The following is a 21,661-nucleotide window of genomic DNA, read 5'->3' as shown; positions in this document are numbered from 1 at the left end:
AATAAGTGTAAAATAGAAGATAGGAAAAAGAAGTCGAGAGCTGATAGAAGCAACAATTCAACGCAACCTCTATACTGAAGCCCAAATGACCCACCCAACACCTGAGAAGAGAGACGTGAGATAATAATATAGCATATATGGACACAGCGACGGGATATCATAAGATGGTCGTCGTCGGAATTTAGGCGACGGCCTTTTCGGGAGAAGGAGGGGGAGGAGGGAGCTGTAGCAGACAATGGTTGATTAGCATCTTTTGCCTTTCGATTCATCCCTCATCCACAGCCAACTTACCTCTAGTTTCGTGTTGTCGGCCATCATTCTCTGGAAACCGATACCGACACCCTCAATGACCGCCAGGAAAACAGCACACATGATGGCCGAGTTCCGAGCAGCCTTGACACCACCACGGACAGCCAAGGAACCACCGGTGAAGAAACCAGCGATGACTATCAATCGTCAGCATGAAGAGACCCTCGCAAGATTGACCGGACCAAAAAGAATATCCACGTACTAGCATTGTAAGGATCCTCCTTCTTCCGGATTCCCTTGATCGCGCAGTCATAAGTCGAAAATAGACCACCCCACACACCAAAGTTACCACCGAGAACGGGCGCGCGAGCCTTGATGGCTGTGATGGCACCTATCCGTCGCTCGCCGTAGGGGCTGTTTCTGAAACCTTTGACACCGTGCCAGACGGCACCACCGATCGCCTAAACAAAGATGTCGTCAGTATCGAAGGGGGAAGCGGAATCGGACAAAAGAAGCCGGTCAAAAACATACACCCATACAGAAAGCACCACCGAAGTCGCTCAGGGCAACCCAGGGACAGGGGTCGCGCGAGTGATCCATTGTGAATGTGAAGAGAGAAGGGAGATGACGAGAGACGACCGAGCGTGGTGACGCGAGATCCGGAGCGACAGTCCAATGGAGCCGGGATCGAAGAGTTCACTTAAAAGAAAGAACGCGGTATTGTACAGAAAACACACACGGGGGTGGTCTCGAGCGGAGGTGTTGATGGGGGTCGAAGGTCGCAGTCGAGATCGAAGGTTCGGCAATGAGGAAGTTCCGTCAATCTTTTTCTGTCGCCCCCGAAAACGTGACCTGACATCACGTGCCGATAGCCCGGACACGCCAAGACCTCCGATTTTCCCCCGGTTTTCTTTCGAGTGGCGAAAATGCATCGCCTTTCTTCCCCGGCCGGCGCTTCCTCATCTCTCCGATCCCTGTCATCTACAGAGTTTTCCACCAAAGAGGAGACAAAGGAGCTAGATAAGTGTCATTGTGTGCATCCGCAATCTGACTACCAAATCGCTGATCCGGAAGTCTCTTTCTATATTTGTATACATTCTTGCTAGCGTCTAAATCTGTATATCGTCTCGCATTGCATGTACACGGGAAACCCCCAACTATGCTTCCTGTTAAACCCACAGACCAATCCAGAACATATCTTAATAAGTCAATTTCATCCTCGATAGGATTTAAAGCTAAGCGATGTGGGGAGACTAAAGACCAACCCCAGATAAAGTCTTAAACTAGTTGACAGACATTTCTCATCATTCATGATCAATCAGACTATAGAGCTAACATCATTATCGTTACAATCGACCAATATCCCGCCTAGACCAACATGCCCTCTCAAGAAGGCAAATTCCAAATAAAATTCAAAGCTCCACCTTCATACGCAGGGAATTGCCCGCCACTACTGATGCCAAACGGCGCCATAGACGGATCGAACGGCAAAGAAAGCCAATCGTCGGCGGCGATATCATTGAGTGACGGCACTAGGCCCACCGCCGATATGGTCTGCGACTCGTCCATGACAGGAGTCTCCAGGTCGGGGTTGGGGAGGGGACCCGTGGACGATCGGCGCTTACCATGGCTCGTCTTGAGGTTTATGCTTTTGGAGGCGAGCAGGTTGCGCCGCAGACGCGCCACATGCAGCTCCAACAGGGTGGCGTAGCGGGTACTAAGGTGGATGTCGTCTAGCGCATTTGACCTCAAGGCCTGGCAGCATTGTTCGAGACAGTCGAGGGATTCGCGGAGCTTGGCCTGTCGCGTCCCTAGACTTAGGGCTTTCATGAGGAAAATGGAAGAGCTGGTGATGCGGAGGAAGATGCGCACGGGCGAGAAGCGGAGTACCTCCATCCGGGAGAGCTGGTTGACTTTGTGTAGGATCTGACAGCACCCTTCGATGACTTCTTGGATGTATTCGTAGTCGATCGGGTCGATGTTCATAGCGCGCACTTCGTCGGCATTGGGATCGCTGTCGGCGAGGACGCGCTCGACTACCGCTTGCATGCCGACGGAGTGGGTGTAAACGCGCACGAAGTGATACTCAATGAAGAGGGTGTCGTAAAATTGCTCGCTTATTACTGCTCAGGTCAGTGATATTCATTAACATCCGCGAAGCCCGAACTTACAGTGAGGTTGAAGGTGGTCATCTTTCCATTTCGTGAGTAAAGGCCGGAAATGGTCCAACAAATCGATATACCGTCCGGTGTGCAGCTGCTGCCGGGCAAACGAGACCGTAGGAAAGAACATGTCCGTCACCGATTTCGCCAGCTTGGTCAGGTCCATCCAAGAGTCCATAAACGCTAGCCATTGGTCTCCAGGCTGGCTCATATCCCGCTGGGCCTGTCGGCCAAGGACAGCGTGGTTCAAACTCTGTGGCATGAGGGAAACGCATCCGATGCGCCATGCGAGTTGATTGATATACACGTAAAGTAATCTCTGCACTCGTGATCTCCGAAGTTTGGTCTGCTCCGTGGATATGGCCCCTTCGTAACCATCGAAGTAGGTCCATTTCTTATCGTCGAGCTCGAAGATCCCCAACTCGTGCGATAAAGATAGTGCCAACCCTAACAGCATCCATGACATCTGATCCGACCGCCGCGCAGGTTCGATCATATCTTCTAGCCATCGGTTCGTTGAGGACTCGTCGGGTTCCTTCGGTTCAGGGGCTGCAAACGCCAGGTCAAAGTCCCAGCCATCGCTCTCCGGCGGGAAATGTAAAGACCGCGGATGCCATTCGGATATCAACAAGAGAGCCTCGATCGTTCCGATAGTCCTGGTCTTCGGCTGCAAGGATCTCTCCTGGCCGAAGGTTAGTCGTGTCACCAGTTGCTGACAGTGTTGCCAAAGTCGGTGGTGGATGAAGAAGTTTCTCGACTCTCCCCCGGCTCCAGGAAGGAGATGGTATCGAGACGAGATCATTAGAATTGTACAGCATAGAACGGGATCTCGAGTGACAAGCCAGCCATGGTTTCTATGGTCTGAGTAAAAGTCGGTTAAGATGGGCGATAGGGGGGACATATTCTTGTAGAAACTAGATCCCAACATACATTAGCTCTCCGTACGCATCCTAATACAAATGGAAAGCCCACTTACAGATCAATAAAAGTCACGGCCTCTCTCGACGTGAACCACCCCATTCTAACAAACCGACATGTCTCCCAAATAGCGAGGACATCTTTTGACGCATGCGACAGCGGCACGGGCCTCACAGCCTTGGCCAGCGCTTCCGGGGAAATGGCATTCATGTCCCTCGAGGCATTGCTTTGCCTATTCCGATGCGACCGAGTCTGCGCATTACGCGACTGCATCTCCGACTCGAGCATGTCATTCTCACGACTATGAACGGCGGCCGCCTCGAACAGAATATTAAGCGCATCATTCCCGCTGGAAACGACAGTACGCATCATGGAATTTGCGAAAGCGTTTGACTGTCGCTGACCGTGCTGGTCCGAGGGAACTGCTCCCTGTAAAATATCATCCTCGTCGCCATCTTCTTCATCATGCGTTTCGACACCCCTATCCTCTACGGCGCTTGAATCGCGAGTCCGAACGTGGTGTGATGCATCCCCGTCACGCGCATAACTACTAGACAACCGGCGCCGGGTTCTGGGAGTCCCCTCGTCTGATGTTCCTGCATATATGGACAGATATATCAGTCAACCTATTTAACCAAGAGCCGCGCCTAGAAATAGACCTAGATCTATATCATTTAAGCGGAAGCACCCTACCTCTCCTCTTCCGCCTCTCCCATGCCCGCTTCTCGCTAAACACACAAGGCCTCTGCTCTCTACGACACTTCGCACAAGGCGGACCCAACGTGACGCCATCCGGGCCGGTACTTAGTTCGCATTTAGCCTTGCGTTGGCGACAGGCGAGACAGGCCTTGTAGGTGCGCTGGTAGGTTCGGTCGGGGGCATCTCCGGGGCGGGAGTGTCTCCTGATTTCCATTCTCACGCATAACGGCGCGGGCCAATCAGGATTTTCCTTAGGTGATGGAGTGGTATTCGAAGACTTCAATAATCAATTAGAGTAGACATTAGAGATCTTGATCTGGGCCGAGATGCGATGCGACCAAGAGAGGGTGTTTTGTGCGGATGAAATTGAGACAGGCGGCAGAAAATAGCCGGTGATTGCCGACGGGCGGAGAGGGGGAAATACCCGGTTCGGATCCCGTCTCGGCAGTGGAGTCACTACGGATACACAGAGTATAGAACTATCCGATATCATGGATGATGGTTGATGGATGATTGAGAAATAATTGACTAGTATCTTATTCCTCATCCCGCATTCTAATTCTCGATACAAGCTCGGTAGCTTGCATGAAGTGAAAAGAAACGAGCAACTGCATGCCGACAGCAGACATCTCACATTCATCCTGCATGAAGTCTGCAGCAAAATTGCTTCTCGAACAAGATCCGATTGGATTTATGGAAGTTTTGCGAAGATCTGACTGCGCTGCAAAACACTCGAGCCACTACCTATATATGATGTCATTATGGTATCCTTGGGGCGCGGAATCATCGCCAGTAGTAGTCCCGCCGTCTGACACGCTCCTCCGCACAGATCCCCACTAGAACAAAAGATCACTAGTTTCAAAGAGAAACTATAGGTTTGCCATGGGATTATTCTGGTTTTCATCCCTGCGCAGTGTAACCTTCGGAAAGGCGCGGAAATCGTCGCGCTGGATCGGATATTGGGGAGACGGAAGGGGTTCCGCGGGAGGATCCCTAATTGAATAAATGCGATGCCATAGCTTGATACATATGGATTTCGAACAGTTACTGTGGGATAACAAGCGGGGTTGCGTATTTATATCCTAGTTGTAGTGTCTAAAGTCATGGTTCCACCCTAAACCTACCTACTACCTATCAGTCTACATCGATCTATCTATATCGACCACCTCTATAGACTATAGTTATTATCTCTCCTTCCCAACCAAACCCATCCACCAAAATGCCCCAAATAACCCTCTACACCTACTTCCGCTCCTCCTGCTCCGCTCGTCTGCGCATCGCCCTCGCCCTCAAAAACCTCCCCTACACAGCCATTCCGATCAACCTCCTAAAAGACGAACAGCACTCCACCACCAACACCACTCTCAACCCCTCCGCCACGGTGCCCACCCTCCTCATCAAATCAGAAAACAACACAGTCAAAATTACCCAGTCTCTTGCCGCCCTTGAATACCTCGACGAGACCTTCCCCGACACCGCCTCCTCACTCCTCCCACCAACCAGCGACCCCTCCGCGCGCGCACTCGTCCGAACCCTCTCCCACATCATCGCCTGCGACGTCCAGCCCGTCACGAACCTGCGAATCTTAAAGCGCGTGGCGCCGCTGGGCGTCGACCGCGGTGCGTGGTCAAAGGAGTTAATCGAGGACGGTTTCCGGGCGTACGAGGCGATTGCGGAAAAGTCGGCCGGGAGGTTCAGTGTTGGGGATGAGGTGACCATGGCCGATGTGTGCTTGATTCCGGCGGTTTGGGGCGCCCAGAGAGTTGGCGTTGAGTTGGAGAGGTATCCGACAATTGATAGGGTTGCGAGGGGCTTGGAGGAGGTGGAGGCGGTCAAGTTGGGACATTGGAGGAATCAGGAGGATACGCCGGAGGAGTTTAGGGTTTGATTTATATACTGTACGTGTGTTTTTGGGGAGGGCTAGTTAGTGGTTTGCTGGGTGTTTATTGTGTCTGGTCTTGTGGTAGGAGGGATATGAGAAGGAAAAGAAAAAGGTTCAATCTATTCATACTCATCGGACGTAATTATCACGACTGAATACACATCCTTTTGAACGTCAAACAACTAGCATAACATGGACAATCCAATTAAAACTGCAACTTCACAGCCGGAAGAATCGTCCCCGTACAATCTCCAAATCCAACGTAGTTGCCCTCCGTACCCGCCTTACCCCTGAGAACAATCGTGTCTCCGTCCTCCAGGAAGATACGCTCCGATCCATCCGCCAACGTAATCGGACTCTTCCCATTCGTCTGCTCCAGCAAACTACCCTGCGTTTTCGGCTCCGTGCCGGAGATCGTTCCACTACCTAGCAAATCACCCGGGTTCATGTTACACCCCGTGATAGTGTGATGGGTCAGCATCTGCGGGAACGAATACAGCAGGTTCTTCGCATTGGAGTTCGAGACGAGCGTGGGCTTGCCGCCGGCGGTCGTGAGCTCCACCTCGAGCGGAATGTCGTAGACGTTTGCGGCCTTCTTCTCCTGCAGATACGGGAGCAGCGAGTCGCGGTCTCCGGGCTCGAGACCTGCCGAGCGGAACGGCTCCAGGGCATCAAGCAATACGACCCAGGGGGTGATGGTCGTCGCGAAGTTCTTCGCGTTGAATGGGCCCAGGGGCACGTATTCCCATGCCTGGATATCGCGAGCAGACCAGTCGTTCATGAGCACCAGACCGAAGATGTGGTCTTCCGCCTCGTTGATGGGGACCGGGTGGCCCAGGTTGTTGGGTCTAGAGACGAATGCTGCCAGCTCGAGCTCGATGTCAAGTCTCTTGCAAGGAGAAAAGACGGGGACTTTCGGGTCTGCCGTGGGATTGGTCAAAATCTGACCGTTGGGACGATGAATAGGTGTGCCGGATGTGACGATGGATGAGGCACGACTGTGGTATGCGACGGGAAGATGCTTGTAGTTGGGTTGGAGGGCATTTTCAGGGCCCCGGAATAGCACGCCCACGTTGTATGCGTGGTTCAGACCCGCGTAGAAATCGGTGTAGTCGCCGATCTGCATCGGGACATGGTTGGTCACCTCGCTCAAGGGGAACAGGGCATCTTTCTGCAGAGATCCGTTGTCCTTGAGGATCTGAGGGAAGGGTGTATCGTCACGGAAAACACTCTGGATGTACTCGCGCACTTGGCGGTGCACGGGGCGACCCAGCGCCGCGAAGGCGTTCAGCGTAGGCTGCGAGAACACACCGAGATGAGACTGAATGGCTGGGAGCTGGGAAAAGCCACCCGAGGATGCGAAGACGCTGAGGTTCAGAGCATGGTCTCCGATGGCAATGGCGGCCACTCGCGCGGGGGCGTTGGCGGAGGAGATGATGCCAAAGGGGATGTTGGCCAACGAGAAGGGCGAGTTCTTGGGAATTGAGAACCAGGAAGCCATGATGGAAGATGAACACGAAGGAAAATCGTATGATGAGAGAAAGTAGGATCGAGAACAGCCGGCAGGACAAATAAATTCAATTTCCAATTCCCCTCATGACGAGCGGCGCGGAACCGTCCCGCCCCCGCTTATTACCGGCTGTTGCGCTTCTTGCCAATTCCGCCATCCCCGCATGTTGAGCCACGGAAGATCAGCTCGACTTAACCGTTGCTCTGCAATTCCCGCGACCTCCGTGCCTTCGTGACTTGGATGGCGATGGCGTCGTCTCTTAAAATGAGCACGAAACTCTCGTGGATCTACCGGCCAGCCTTCTCTCTTCCATTCAATCACGTACCCGCCTGAGAATCAGACATCATGCCCGTCACCGAATTCTCTCACCCTGACTCCTACACTTACCAGAATGGCTTCGACTCTTACCATGAGTATGTTATAGATTTTTTCGCATTAGTCCAGCTCTAACTGGTTTTGCAGGTCGGAAGCCATCGCCGGCGCCCTCCCCGTGGGGCACAACTCCCCCCAAAAAGCTCCCTTGGGTCTCTACGCCGAGAAACTGTCCGGCACGGCCTTCACAGCCCCCCGTCACGAGAACAGACAGACATGGGTCTATCGGATCATCCCTGCTGCGTCGCACGAGAATTTCGTGGCGGAGGAATCCGACTCTTACCATACGCGCATGACGACTGAGACCCACAAGCTGCACCACATCCCCAACCAACTCCGGTGGAACCCCTTCGACCTGGACGAGAAGGTCGATTGGGTACATGGTCTTCATCTCGTCGCGGGAGCGGGCGATCCGACCCTGAAACAAGGGCTGGGGATCCTTCTGTACGCCGCGGGAAAAGATATGGGCAAGGAGGCGTTCTACTCGGCGGACGGAGACTTCTTGATCGTGCCGCAGCACGGGGTGTTGGATATCCAGACCGAACTGGGCCGATTGATTGTTCGTCCAAACGAGATCTGTGTGATTCCTCGGGGTGTCCGGTATGTAATAAATTTCCTCCTTCCTTTAGCATCTAGGCTGACCACCCATTGCCAGATACCGTGTGACTCTCCCCTCTGGTCCTGTACGCGGATACATCTGCGAGCTCTACCAGGGACACTACCAGCTCCCCGAACTCGGACCCATCGGATCCAACGGCCTCGCCAACGCCCGCGACTTCCAAGCCCCCGTCGCATCCTTCGAGGACGACGAATCCGAATACCGTCTCTACAGCAAATTCGCCAACACGCTGTTCTCCGCACGTCAGAACCACAGTCCCTTCGACATCGTCGCCTGGCACGGCAATTACTACCCCTACAAATACGACCTGGGACGATTCAACACCATTGGATCGATCTCCTTCGATCACCCCGATCCGTCCATCTTCACGGTTCTCACCGGACCCTCTGACCACGAGGGCACGGCCATCGCCGACTTTGTGATCTTCCCGCCGCGGTGGCTGGTGGCTGAGAAGACCTTCCGGCCGCCATGGTACCATCGCAACACGATGTCCGAGTTCATGGGCCTGATTGCCGGGAACTACGATGCCAAGATAGGCGGTGGGTTCCAGCCTGCTGGAGCGAGTCTGCATAATGTGATGAGTGCTCACGGTCCGGATTCGGGTGCATTCGAGGGGGCGAGTAATGCGGAGTTGAAGCCGCAGAAAGTGGGCGATGGGAGTATGGCATTCATGTTTGAAAGGTACGTCTTCTTTTCAAGGGAGGTGTTTGATGCAGGCTAACTGGAACAGTTCATTGATGGTGGGCGTGTCGGAATGGGGACTCAAGACGTGTCAGAAGGTGCAGGAGGAATATAATGAACATAGTTGGCGGCCGTTGAAGAGACATTTCCAGAATCCGAACAAGGCTTGAGGGTGTATGGTTTGTTAGTTTATGATATCAATTTGATCCATTGCGTTGTTTGAACAAATTATGAGGCATCTTCAGTGGTTGTACCTTTGTCAGAGGATAATTGTCCACCAATATGCATATATGCATGTTCCTGGCTGTCTTCTCTATACTTGATGGGTACCCAGATCATGCCCATCTATCGACAGACTCGATGCATCTCGTACCTTACGCCAGAACTCATATTCACAACTATCAACTGTGAAAGCAAAAGGACTTAAACCAATTGATAGCGCTTGCATGCTAGAGGGAAGACTGTCTGTTCCTATTCCCATTGTATCATATGAACATGCTAACCCTATCTCCCTGAAACATCTATTCCAAACCAGCCACTAAACAAAAGCATCCAACACCATCAACTATACGCTAAAATACACAGAAATATCCACCCCAATCAACTCAACCTCAATCCCATAATTCAAACCTCCCCACCCTTCATCTCCTTCCTCAACGCCTCCTTCACAATCGCCCCACACATCTTCGCATACGGATTCGTCTGCACCGCCATCTGCTGCGCAACTTTATTCCCGAACCGTCCTCCTAAAAAGAAATCGTGACTCGCCATCTCCTCCAGCTGATCGGGTTCAACGCCCTGAAGCTTCGCGGGCCCTGAGTCGCTGTCCGGATACGTGCGCTTCCACCGCGCTGCGCGGAGAAGCAAGTATCCGCGATGAGTGTGCGCGTCTGCGAGGATACGCGCCTGTGTGGATGAGACCGGGTCTGCGGGGGAGAGGGGCGTAGAGAGGGTGATTGCTTGGGTGAGGTCGTTGAAGAGGGTTGTTGTGGGGTGGACGTTTAGGGGGGAGAAGAGGGTTGAAGAGGTCTCGTCTTCTTCTGGTGTAGAGGCAGAGGAGGGAGTAGATTGGTGGTCGATTAGGGTTCGGAGAGCTTGTGCGCGATTGACGTAGGCGGATGGATAGGTGGGATATTTGGTGATGAGGGCATCGAGGGCGTTGATGGCTGAGTGGATGGTTTGGGATGGCAGAGTGGTGGTGGATGTGGAGGTAGGAGATTGTATGAGAGAGTGGACGATGGAGAGTTCGCGCTGTTTGAGAGTTTCGAATGCCTCTGAGTCCGGATCTGGGAGGTTCAGGTGGGCTGGGTAAGCAGGTAGAGAAGGATCGATGGTGACGGCCGCCGAGGGAGAGGATTCGGCGTCAAAGAGAGCCTGGAGGATGGCGGAGTCGTTGGAGGTGAGAGACGGACGAGACGGCTGGATGGTGGTCATTTTGGCTGGGATGGGATGGATGTGTAGAGTTCGAGGAAGGGAGTGAGTGTATCGGAGCATATAAAATAACACTAGCTGCAGAGGATCCTGCAGGAAATATCCGATGGCGATACGAAGGCAAAGCACGGGAGTTTATGATCTCAGAACTGGGCGGGTGTTTGCGAAATACCCGCGTCCAGCCGTCGGTTGCCTGCCAACATCCGCTCCCACCCGTCGCCTCCCCCAATGGCTTCATTATTATTGTCATCCGCCGGGTAGTTCGTTGTTTGGGGCTGGGGCTCCCATGGATCTACAGGAGATACCCGTGTCAGCGTCAGCCGGGATTTCTAATAGATCGATGTTACTCGTCATGTTAGATCCAGAAGCTATATATGTCCTCTATCTCGCTTTCCTCTTGATTCTTCTCTACAGAAATGCTAAGTGTTTAAGAATACAATCACATTCTTCTATCGTGAATATACCCCTGAAGACAACTCTATCTTATCTCTAAGCTTGTACCATTCCTCATCATGGCCCCCACAGCCGTCTCGCCACCCCCTACAAACAGGACTCCTGCCATCGACAACAGTCTAGCTAGCTACAAGGGCTATGACCACGTCCAGTGGTACGTCGGCAATGCCAAACAAGCCGCGACGTACTACATCACGCGCATGGGCTTCCGACGCATTGCCTATCGCGGCCTCGAAACCGGCAGCCGTGCCATCTGCTCGCATGTCATCCGCAACGGGGACATCACTTTCATCCTGACCTCGCCACTCCGCTCTCAGGACCAGATCGACCGGTTCTCGCCCTCGGAGCAGGAGGAGCTGAGAGAGATCCATCAGCATCTCGAGCAGCACGGCGACGGAGTCAAGGATGTTGCCTTCGAGGTGGATTCCGTAGATGCGGTCTTCGACGCCGCTGTGAGCAACGGCGCCAAGGCCGTCTTCTCTCCTCGCGTGCTGCAGGACGACGATGGTGAGGTCAAGCTGGCGCAGATCCAGACCTATGGACAGACGACGCATACGCTGCTAGAGCGCAGTGCCTACCGCGGCCTTTTCCTGCCGGGTTATAAGATCTTGGACGAGGTGGATCCGATCTCGCGTATGTTGCCGGACGTGGGCTTGATTCGGATCGATCATTGTGTTGGAAACCAGAACTGGGATGAGATGGATAAGATTTGCGAGTAGTATGTTACATCACATCACCCTTCTGCTATGATGCAGCTTGAGCTAACAGATCCACAGCTATGAAAAGGCTCTTGGATTCCATCGCTTCTGGTCCGTCGATGACAAGGACATCTGCACGTAAGTCCTCTCAAATACTGTCAGTTGATTCAGAGAATCTCTAACAAAACAAAGCGAGTTTTCCGCACTCAAAAGTATCGTGATGGCATCACCTAACGAGGTCGTCAAAATGCCCATCAACGAGCCCGCCAAGGGCAAGAAGCAGTCACAGATCGAGGAGTACGTTGACTTCTACAACGGCGCCGGTGTGCAACACATTGCTCTCCTGACCGACGATATCATCCGCGACATCACCAACCTGAAGGCCCGGGGTGTGGAGTTCATCAAGGTGCCCGACACGTATTACGAGGACATGAAGATCCGGCTGAAGAAGGCCGGCCTGTCGCTGCACGAGGACTTTGAGACGATCCGTAGTTTGGATATTCTGATCGATTTCGACGAGGGGGGGTATTTGTTGCAGTTGTTCACCAAGGTATGTTTGATGTTGGGTCAACTCCGGTCTTTGAATTGTGAGCTAATGGATGTATGCAGCATTTGATGGATCGCCCTACCGTTTTCATCGAAATTATCCAGCGACACAACTTCTCCGGCTTCGGAGCCGGGAACTTCAAGTCGTTGTTCGAGGCGATTGAGCGGGAGCAGGAGCTCCGTGGAAACTTGATCTAGTCTGGATGTGTGGAATTAAAATGGACGATGTATATGACCATGCATTTGGCTTGCTTTTTGTTACCTGTACAGCACGTCTTGTAATTCGTAGCGTTGATAATGTCAATGTTATTTCATTTGAATCTATGGGCCATCACCACTAAGAAATTGCTTATTCTTGAGATTCGGCTAATCCGTGTGTAATGATTACTTCTTCTTCGATGCGCCTCCTGGGGTCGAGCCTGGACGACGCTTGAACTTCCGTGGATCTGAAATAATTAGCATGCATTAAGCCCTATCACAGCTTATACATACCTTTGCGACTCATCAAGGCTCTGTTGCGAGTACCCTTGCCTCCCTCCCAGAAGCCACTGCCAGCCTTGCCTACGAGAACCGCACGGCATATTCCGCAGTCCTCGGGTCGATAGATTTGCTCCCGCGAGCAGAAACCACTACAAAAACATGTCAGAAGTTGAGAGAAAAAAGGTAGTTGTTATTCTTACCAAATCATGCGGTTTGCGTGCTCATTAGGGTGATCTTCGGCTGCATCGTGGCATCTAATCGGATTAGCATTGCACAGCCGACAACCATAAACCATTGCGCTTTCCGCCTCTCTGAAGCTCAAGAGGCCAGCTTGACTTACTTATCACAAGGGAACACTTTCGTGCAGCAGCTGAATCTGAACCAGCGATAGCTTTTGCCATAATGCATGCAACGACCACGACGAGGGAGTTCCTGGCCAGCGACAATACCGAGAACCTCCTTAGGCTGTAGCATAATTAACACGGGCGTTCCACCCTTGGATAAAATCGCATACCTTCTTTCGCTGTGGAGCTTGGTCTCGAGAGGTGACTAGGACAATGGCGTTAGAATTTCCAATCTGACACGCGAGCTTCATCATAGGCAGACTCACATGCAGCAGTTCCTACTCTCAGGAACCTGACTTCGGGGAGTTTGAAAACTAGATACAATTAGCATCAAGCTGAAGGTGTGCAAAAGCAGATCCTTACCCATCTTCCGATGGCATTGCCGACATGCAGCCATTGCGTTTTCACCACGAACAGCCACAACGCCAGGCGCAGGGAAAGAAGTTGAGCATTCCGCGCAGGTAGGAATAAAGCTACTGTTGGGACGTCAGATACTGTCGTTTTTGATCATCAAAGGAATGCTGAAGCTGCACAATAACCCACCTAGGAAGCAGATCGTCAATTATGCAGCCATCCAAGTCAAGGTATCCAGCACGGTTTGAGTGTGAATGTATCAACTGACGGCGGAATCCTACGATGAAGGTTAGCTCTTGGATGAATAGAATGTCGTTGACGGGGAGAATAACATACCCAAGCTCATCGTATTCGCGCATTTCTTGCAGGATTCGACTTTCGGCGATAGAGTGTCACTTTTGTCTTTGACCTGTGGCACATGCTTCACATCTAACTGCTCTTTGCATCTTTCGCACTTAACGGTGACTGAAAGTCCCACCAGATCTAGTAGCTCGATTCCGTAGAGTTCAATGAAGGGGAAAGAGATCGCAACGCCACGTTCCGGAGTGGGCTCTGGGAAATTCGGAACCGGTGCTCCGCCATCTTCGTCTTCCTCATCTGAGGAGTATTCTTCCGATGTAGACACATCCGTATCTCCGCTGTTATCACCACCTTCCCTCACAGACCACTCGGGTGGCCGAGGTACAACGTGAACATGAGGTTTATCTCCCAATTGAACGTTTTCAATGGTAGGTGCTTCTTCCTTGATTTCTGGCTCCGCGAGTCCCGGCACCGCTGCGGCCAAATCAGATGCTTCTTCCAGAGGTGTTTTCGCAAAGTTGTGCATGTTGCTCGTCAAATAATTGACCTGGGACATTAAGTTGAGATTCGAATTTTTGGCGACCCATTGCGCAAAGCCTGCTTCCACCGCCCGTGCCTCTATGCTATCGACGCCTCGCAGCTCCACAGCACTGGGCTCAAGAGGATACAAACTCGGAACCAATAGCTTCACAGTTTTGACAGACCGCAGGGCAGGCGGAAGTCGCTCGACCTTCGGCGGCTGAATGGGGATAACAAACGAAAGCTCGTCTTTCGACTTCTGGAATAGCGGTAACCGACCAAGACGCGCTTCAATCTGTTTCGTCTCTACAGCCCGCCTTTTCGCGGCTTGTGCTTTTTCCTCGGCGGAAAACACCGGAGCTGGTGGTTTAGACTTAGGAGCCGTGGCGGTGACCTTACGGTCTCCCTCAAGAGGGACAGGCAGGGACTGCAATCTCCCCGCTATCTCTTGGGTCGCCGGGGTTTCACTCGGTTTGGTGTTGCTGACATTCGTAACAAACTTCAGCGTAGGCCCTCTTTCTGTCGTCGTGAGCAGGCGCTCCAGGTGCCGATCGAGGGTATTCATCCATGTCAACAAGGTCCCGCGACCGCCAGTTCTCAATGTGCTATCCACAATATCATCGAACCCTCGCGAAACATTATCTTGAAAGGCCTTTTCCATTTCAGGATTGGCGACTTTCAAAGTGGGTCTTCTGCCAGACGGGTATGACGTTGGAACATGCAGCGCACATTGGAGTTTGTCTAGGTCAAAAGGAAAATCGGGATCCGACGGCGCTAGACCAAATGTGAAAGTTGTTCCGGAGTCGTCTGAAGTCTCAGTTGGATGAAACCGTCGCCTGAGTTGGTTTATTTGGAACTCTCGTGGATTTGCATTTTCAGCTTTGGAGAGGGGTCTCTGACCCGCGGGGGCGTTGGGACTGCTCATGCTGCCTGGGATGATAGAAGAGAGGGGTGGGGTCATGCAACTGGAGATACTCAGAGGGGCAAAGAAGATGCAAAGGTAGCTAGCTGTTGAAGCAGCAAGCGATGGTATTCACAGCGTCAAAGTATATAGATGGACAGTGTTTGATATGATTAACTTAAAGTACAGACGTTGATCTGCTGATTCAGCTACCTGACTGCCGCTATCCCCAAACCGGCATGGCGTTCTCTGGTGGAGGCAAAACAAAGCGAAATGATTCACTTGGAGTCACGATGACTCCTCAGCCCCAGTTCTTTGCACTTCTTCTCTGTCAATCTGTCTCATTCGGTGGTTGGCAACTCAAGAGTCAAGGCATGACTCATCCACCGAACCAAAGCATTTGGATCTTTAGTCTTTACATCTCAGCAGCCAATGAGCCCCAAGTGCCCAGAGATGCCAATGACCATGTGTGATTAGTGATGCATCGAATACGACTGATCGTATTTGGACTGATCATCACGCTAGGGACAACACTACGGACCGGGAGGAATGAAATCGGCCCCTGGTTTTATATCTACCACCACACGCTCCTTGGCTCTTTTGTCGACGTCCACGGTGGTCCGATTCGGATCGTAACTCGCTAGCGCCAAGCTTCCCCCTTCCTCTGGCTGTTGGCTGGGGGGGTCTGGGTGGTGTCAGCGAAATTGGAAAAGCTCCGATTGTCCAAAGGGGCAGTGCTGATGTACTCCGTATGGCAAGGTCAAGGAGAAATAAAGATGCCTGCAGTTCTCCGGTAGCGACGAAGCTATAGGGGCTCCTTTATAAATTCGCACCCGGTCAAACCCATATTCTTCCCTGCTACCGTAAGCTGGAGGGATTCGCCACGATGTTGTCTCTTGCTCAGGCATCTGCTTATGCCGCCGTGAGCGCGTTGGCCTTAATTGTGTTGAACCTCGCACGCCAGCTGCTCCTCCATGACAAGTCCAAGCCACCTGTTGTTTTCCACTGGTTGCCTTTTCTAGGGAATACCATTAGCTATGGAATGCAACCGTACTCTTTCTTTCTGTCTTGTCAACAAAAGGTATGAGAAGAAACATAGCCTAATAGAATGACGTACTAATGCGCAGCCTCGAACAGTATGGCGACATCTTTACCTTTGTGCTGCTAGGGAAGAAGACAACCGTGTATTTGGGAGTCCAGGGTAACGACTTCATCCTCAATGGCAAGCTGAAAGATGTGAACGCCGAGGAGGTGTATAGTCCTCTTACCACGCCTGTCTTCGGGTCCGATGTCGTGTACGACTGCCCCAACTCCAAGCTCATGGAACAAAAGAAGTTCATGAAATTCGGCCTCACACAGAAGGCGCTGGAGTCACACGTCTACCTGATCGAGAAGGAAGTTTTGGATTTCCTCAAGACATCGCCAAAGTTCAAGGGTCCCTCTGGGGTGGTCGACATTTCAGCAGCTATGGCGGAGATTACTATCTTTACCGCGGGCAGTGCACTCCAAGGCCCGGAAGTGCGCCAGAAGCTCACAGCGGAGTTTGCTGAGCTGTATCATGACCTCGATAAAGGCTTTACCCCCATCAACTTTATGCTTCCTTGGGCTCCATTACCGCAAAATCGGAAACGCGATGCGGCGCATGCCCGTATGCGTGAAATCTACACAGATATCATCAACAACCGACGCAAGAACCCTGCCCAGGAGAGCTCGGACATGATCGCAAACCTCATGCAGTGCACCTACAAAGACGGAACCCCGGTGCCAGACAAGGAAATTGCCCACATGATGATCACATTACTTATGGCCGGCCAACACTCGTCGTCGTCCATTAGCTCTTGGATTATGCATCGATTGGCTTCGGAACCGGACGTCCTCGAGGAACTGTATCAGGAGCAAGTCACCAACATCGGTCACGGCTCGACCGACCTGCCTCCTCTCGAGTTCACGCATTTGGATCAACTACCTCTCCTTCAAAGCGTCATCCGAGAAACCCTCCGCATGAACTCTTCCATCCACTCCATTATGCGACAGGTCAAGAACCCCCTTCCCGTCCCTGGAACTTCATATGTCATCCCCACCGACCACGTGCTCCTTGCATCCCCTATCATGACAGCCATGAGCGACGAGCACTTCCCCAACGCACACAAATGGGACCCACACCGCTGGGACGATCACCAGGACAAGGAAGAAGACGGCGGAGAGGTAGTCGACTACGGCTATGGCAAGGTCTCTAAGGGAACAGCGAGTCCGTATCTTCCTTTCGGCGCTGGCCGTCACCGCTGCATTGGTGAGAAGTTCGCGTACCTCAATCTCGCGGTCATTGTGGCGACGCTCGTGCGCAACATCAAGCTGTTCAATGTGGATGGTCGGAAAGGGGTTCCAGAAACCGACTACTCGTCTCTCTTTTCTGGACCTGTGAAGGGCGTCAAGATCGGATGGGAGCGGCGATCCCTTTAGCTTAGAGGACGTCGGAATTATGTGTTGATGCAGTTCATGGTGTTTAGATTTTAATTCATTTCCTGTATAACATAATACGTTTTGAATAATTAATCAAAACCGCGCCTGTATGGGCGTCACTTTCTAAAAGAATTCTATACGCTCCATTGTTTAATGAATGTACTTTTGTCGTCTTTTCGGGATAGTGCCTTGCACGTCACAAACCCACTAAAGCATTTACTGTGGGATATGATTTAGATAGAATCTTACAGCAGTTGATACACAATGTCTCTTGGAAACACTTCATAGATCTTGGAGAGACTGTTTATGCTTGTATTCGAGATTTGACATATAGCTATAGTCAACCTCAGAGGGTATAGAATACCATTGTGTATGGGATCATCAAACTCCGTTAATACCTTAGCGGATCCATATATACCCAGTAAGTAGGCATGCTTGACGAACAACAATGCTTTTCGTCTCTTAATACAATCGTCAATAGATAGCTATTACTTACTTGACGCTAATTCACTGTAAATCCCGTCTCTGCCCTTCGTTCCAATTGAACAGACCCCTAAAGGAGGAATTGGACATACCAGCAGACCTAGGCATCATACCATCATTCACCGATCTAGAACTAGGTACACCACCTCAGTAATGTAACAAAACCACATCATCTGCGATAAGATCTCCTTCAAAAGTACATGCGGGCTTACACGAGAGAAGCCCATCCATCCTTAAGGTACATACTACTGCGGCACTTGACCCGACCATGTCGACGGGGAATTCAAAGACCAGTGGACAACATCTCGACAAAACATGACGGTACTTTTCCCTGTCTCACATTTCTTTTTATCTGAGGCTGAGCGTTGAGAGTCTGGACAACTCATCAACGGAAAATAGACCCATGTCGTGTCGAGATAAGAACGCCATGGAGGTGGGGAGGTTCGGTGCGTGTGACCAGGAAGAGATTTCTGTCAGATTCATGGGGAAACATGAAAGAAGGAAAGACAAGCAGGGAGGCGGACGGGGAGCAGGGAAGGCGAGCGACAAACCAGAAGCAGGAGAGGAGGGAGGGAAAGAAGGCAACCCTGCAACATCAAGGTTTGGAATTTACTAGGTTCTTAGTAGAGTTCATCGATTATCACACCACCATGGAGCACAAAAGAAAGCAAGACATGCGTCAAGGCGCCGATCGACAAAGACCTACCTGGTCCAGGCCTTGAATACGAAGCAACTGCCCTGCAAGCCACATTGATGCGAATTGACGTTTTGTATTTTCTTTTGGGGCTTTCTGTTTTTCTTCTTTTTATTCTTGTTTCACTCTTTGCCTGTATAGGGAGGGGGGTAGGTAGAGACTCATGATACGATGGTGTGGTGTAGAAAATTCAGAAAAGCAAAGGAAAGTATACCAGTCAGAGAGGCGTCGAGGGGTGGAATCGATCTGTCGAGAACAAACGTCTCAGAGCAACTGATAACGTCAAGTGTCTTGTTCATCCATCCTATCCAGACCGTCGGGCTGGTGCGCTACTGCAAGCCTCCCTTATTCTCAAGCCCCCTCCGAGCAGGAATCACGCATCCGGACGGTTGGAGAAAAGGTCCGTTCTGTTTCCATCTGGACCTTGAAACGGGAATTTTAGAGATCGGCGGAATCATCGTCAAAGGGAAATAATAATGAATGATCATAAAGGTTGATGACTTGTCAACGGTCCTGTCCTGGTTCCGAAGCAAGAAGCAGGGACAAGATGAAGTCACAGTGTGATCGAACTGCCAACGCAGAGATCTGGTGACCTTGGGATCGACAGTGAGCGTCGGGAGTCGGACGGGCAGATGCAAGAGACGAGGTCAGTTCACAGAAAGGATGAATAATGGATACTTGAACAAACACGTGAGGGGCGTTCTTCTATAATTAGGGCTTGGCCGGGGAGTGACAGCTTGACATGGATGATATCACGGCCGGACCCCATCCGGGGAATTTACCGGCCATTTCTGACTTCACACTCGTCTGGATCAAGCTGTCTAAGGTTTGCTTGCCCCTTTCAATTGCGCAACCCTATCTGATACCCTCCCAGCCCTGGTTCATCATGTCCGCGTTATAGATCATCCATTGTCTCCTGCAGGATTCGAGTTGACGCAAGTCAACCAGGTCATGACAACGTCCACAATCAAGGCCACCAATCGACGTTGCGATTCGAAATGAAAAGTTGAGGCCCCGACTCCGTCCAGCTCGTTTCTGCGACGCGTGGTTGGGGCAACCGTGAAGCTCTTCCTCCCCCTCCACCAGCAGAGTTATCCTCCACACCTCGGATACTTTCTCCTGTGTTGCCAGGGGCTAGACCTCCGATTTCATGGGTCCGGTCGATGCGATGCTATCATAATGCTTACTACCTATCTGCCTAGGCACACGACGATTGGCTCTGCATGCTTCCCTCCGATTCGTTTTCTCATCGGTCGCTCCGACCTGCAGATGCAATCCAGCCGGGACATGGCTTGATGGCTTGATGCACAATCGTTGCGCCTTCGTGTTGGTCCCTGTCCGATGGGGAAGCTCTAAGCATTGCCGCATTATGATTTCATTGCACGCACGGATATCATGGCATCTCCTAGAGAAGTATCTCGGTATGTAATCGAGGGCATCGATACGAAACCAAACCAAAAATTCAATCTAACGAAAGATCCCGCCGGAGTTCATCAAACCGACCAACGCTTATAGGCCTCCACCGAGTATCTGGCGGAGTTAGTAGAACCGACGATGCTACGCCATGCATTTCAATCTTATCCATCGATCTATATTTGCCGGTCAGCAACCAGGCGGAATATAGCCGGGCGCGCTTAGAGCATTTAATACCAGGACATGTTAAGAGACAAACAGGTCCAGGGAGAAGATAGCCAGGGAGGGGGGGAAGGGAAGAGAGAATAGCCCCTTCCAGGCTTTTTCTCGCTAAGAGACTAAGTCGCTAAGGGCGAAGTTTTCCAACTTCCCCACCAAATCAGCGTCTCCCCGCGCAGCCCTTTCCCAATTTCCCCTCCCGACGCACAGGGCTTTGCTTTCGTCGGCCGTGATTTGCGGGCGCCCCGAGGACTGCCGGGAATGCAACCTCGATCCACCAAACGAAAATGTTCAGGAGGGGAAAGGACGGAGAGATGACTAAAGGAAGAGTCCGCGATCGACATCGGCACAAGTACGAGTCAGCAGACCTGTCGAGATTTTCGCCGCGTCTAAAAGTACCGCCTTACGCTGATTTCTGAGTCCTGAACAGGACTCCGTACTCTGTAGGCAGCAACAGGCACAAACCACCATTAGGCCTCAACTTGGGAGTACTCACGCCTCAAACACTCTCTGAAACCGACTACTTTTTGGCCTAGCAGAGTGCTAGCCAGACCTATTAATAAGTTCTAGTATCGTATATACCGATACCAGCGGTGAAATATAGAATACCGAGCTTACTTACGCTCCGGCGTTTCCACGTGAATCCTGAATACGGCAATACGTCGGTCGATACGCGCGGTTTCTCCGGGAATCCTCCGTCCCAGGAAAACGAGCCTCGATCTATTCCTCTACAACCAGTGAGCACTCGCTTCTAGAAGAGGCATTGCTCTGGAATTCGAACTTCGTTCAAAGTCTCCGAGTCCAATCCGCCAATGGAACAAAAGTCTATCCGCAAAAAGGCCCAATGGTGACAGTTTAGTATATTTACCTTTTATTTATTTACATACTGTTGACCGGTAGATCCAAGCGAGCCGCTCACACGGCCGTGATTACCCCGAGGCACACGAAGTACTCCTAGCCTCCTCCGGAGTTGGCAAGGAGCCAAGGACACTGCATGGACACTGCACGCTGTACGCTCAAGCGCGCGACCAACGTATACTCCGCACCGCCAGCATCCATCCACACTGCAACGCGTTCCATCCGAACTCTAGCAGAATTCCATACAGACAAGACACTCGAATCAGCTGAGCGAAAACCGCGCAAATTCATGCGGAGCAAGGTCCTCCGATGATCATGTAACCCTTGGGACGGTTAACTGTCAAGTTAGTTAGTCTCCCTTACGGATTGCCTAGCGACGCGACTTGAGAAAAACAGAAACAGACTGCGGAGTAACT

General features: G+C 51.7%; 9 protein-coding genes across 9 annotated transcripts; 4 read left to right on the top strand and 5 right to left on the bottom strand.

The window, feature by feature from the left end:
- Positions 1-181: 181 nt before the first annotated feature.
- Positions 182-849, bottom strand: KD926_004131 (protein transporter TIM17; the record flags this gene model as incomplete). The annotated part of the gene is made up of 4 exons (XM_053096719.1): positions 182-223; positions 292-446; positions 512-710; positions 781-849. 4 exons carry the CDS (start codon positions 847-849, stop codon positions 182-184), a joined length of 465 nt encoding a protein of 154 aa, XP_052961274.1.
- Positions 850-1,635: 786 nt separating this feature from the next.
- KD926_004130 (putative C6 transcription factor) lies at positions 1,636-4,242 on the bottom strand (the record flags this gene model as incomplete). Its single annotated transcript, XM_053096708.1, has 4 exons — positions 1,636-2,372; positions 2,421-3,325; positions 3,388-3,925; positions 4,023-4,242. 4 exons carry the CDS (start codon positions 4,240-4,242, stop codon positions 1,636-1,638), a joined length of 2,400 nt encoding a protein of 799 aa, XP_052961273.1.
- Positions 4,243-5,247: 1,005 nt separating this feature from the next.
- maiA (maleylacetoacetate isomerase MaiA) lies at positions 5,248-5,916 on the top strand (the record flags this gene model as incomplete). Its single annotated transcript, XM_053096697.1, has 1 exon — positions 5,248-5,916. One exon carries the CDS (start codon positions 5,248-5,250, stop codon positions 5,914-5,916), a length of 669 nt encoding a protein of 222 aa, XP_052961272.1.
- A 199-nt stretch (positions 5,917-6,115) lies between these two features.
- On the bottom strand, positions 6,116-7,411 carry fahA (fumarylacetoacetate hydrolase FahA; the record flags this gene model as incomplete). Its single annotated transcript, XM_053096686.1, has 1 exon — positions 6,116-7,411. One exon carries the CDS (start codon positions 7,409-7,411, stop codon positions 6,116-6,118), a length of 1,296 nt encoding a protein of 431 aa, XP_052961271.1.
- A 354-nt stretch (positions 7,412-7,765) lies between these two features.
- Positions 7,766-9,262, top strand: hmgA (putative homogentisate 1,2-dioxygenase (HmgA); the record flags this gene model as incomplete). The annotated part of the gene is made up of 4 exons (XM_053096674.1): positions 7,766-7,833; positions 7,883-8,392; positions 8,448-9,092; positions 9,142-9,262. The coding sequence occupies 4 exons, from the start codon at positions 7,766-7,768 to the stop codon at positions 9,260-9,262; spliced, it is 1,344 nt and encodes a 447-aa protein (XP_052961270.1).
- A 454-nt stretch (positions 9,263-9,716) lies between these two features.
- hmgX lies at positions 9,717-10,526 on the bottom strand (the record flags this gene model as incomplete). Its single annotated transcript, XM_053096663.1, has 1 exon — positions 9,717-10,526. The coding sequence occupies one exon, from the start codon at positions 10,524-10,526 to the stop codon at positions 9,717-9,719; it is 810 nt and encodes a 269-aa protein (XP_052961269.1).
- Positions 10,527-11,035: 509 nt separating this feature from the next.
- On the top strand, positions 11,036-12,418 carry KD926_004125 (4-hydroxyphenylpyruvate dioxygenase family protein; the record flags this gene model as incomplete). Its single annotated transcript, XM_053096652.1, has 4 exons — positions 11,036-11,694; positions 11,753-11,812; positions 11,867-12,224; positions 12,284-12,418. The coding sequence occupies 4 exons, from the start codon at positions 11,036-11,038 to the stop codon at positions 12,416-12,418; spliced, it is 1,212 nt and encodes a 403-aa protein (XP_052961268.1).
- A 186-nt stretch (positions 12,419-12,604) lies between these two features.
- On the bottom strand, positions 12,605-15,178 carry KD926_004124 (uncharacterized protein; the record flags this gene model as incomplete). Its single annotated transcript, XM_053096641.1, has 9 exons — positions 12,605-12,666; positions 12,713-12,849; positions 12,901-12,954; positions 13,041-13,165; positions 13,215-13,249; positions 13,311-13,358; positions 13,408-13,520; positions 13,588-13,675; positions 13,735-15,178. 9 exons carry the CDS (start codon positions 15,176-15,178, stop codon positions 12,605-12,607), a joined length of 2,106 nt encoding a protein of 701 aa, XP_052961267.1.
- Positions 15,179-16,004: 826 nt separating this feature from the next.
- KD926_004123 (cytochrome P450) lies at positions 16,005-17,578 on the top strand (the record flags this gene model as incomplete). Its single annotated transcript, XM_053096630.1, has 2 exons — positions 16,005-16,183; positions 16,246-17,578. 2 exons carry the CDS (start codon positions 16,005-16,007, stop codon positions 17,576-17,578), a joined length of 1,512 nt encoding a protein of 503 aa, XP_052961266.1.
- Between the last annotated feature and the right edge of the window lie 4,083 nt (positions 17,579-21,661).

Source organism: Aspergillus affinis (genome assembly GCF_023601865.1).
Source record: "Aspergillus affinis strain CMG 70 chromosome Unknown NODE_1_length_919884_cov_86_970707, whole genome shotgun sequence".
NCBI classification, from domain to species: Eukaryota; Fungi; Ascomycota; class Eurotiomycetes; order Eurotiales; family Aspergillaceae; genus Aspergillus; species Aspergillus affinis.
This window is presented reverse-complemented; position numbering and strand designations above follow the sequence as displayed.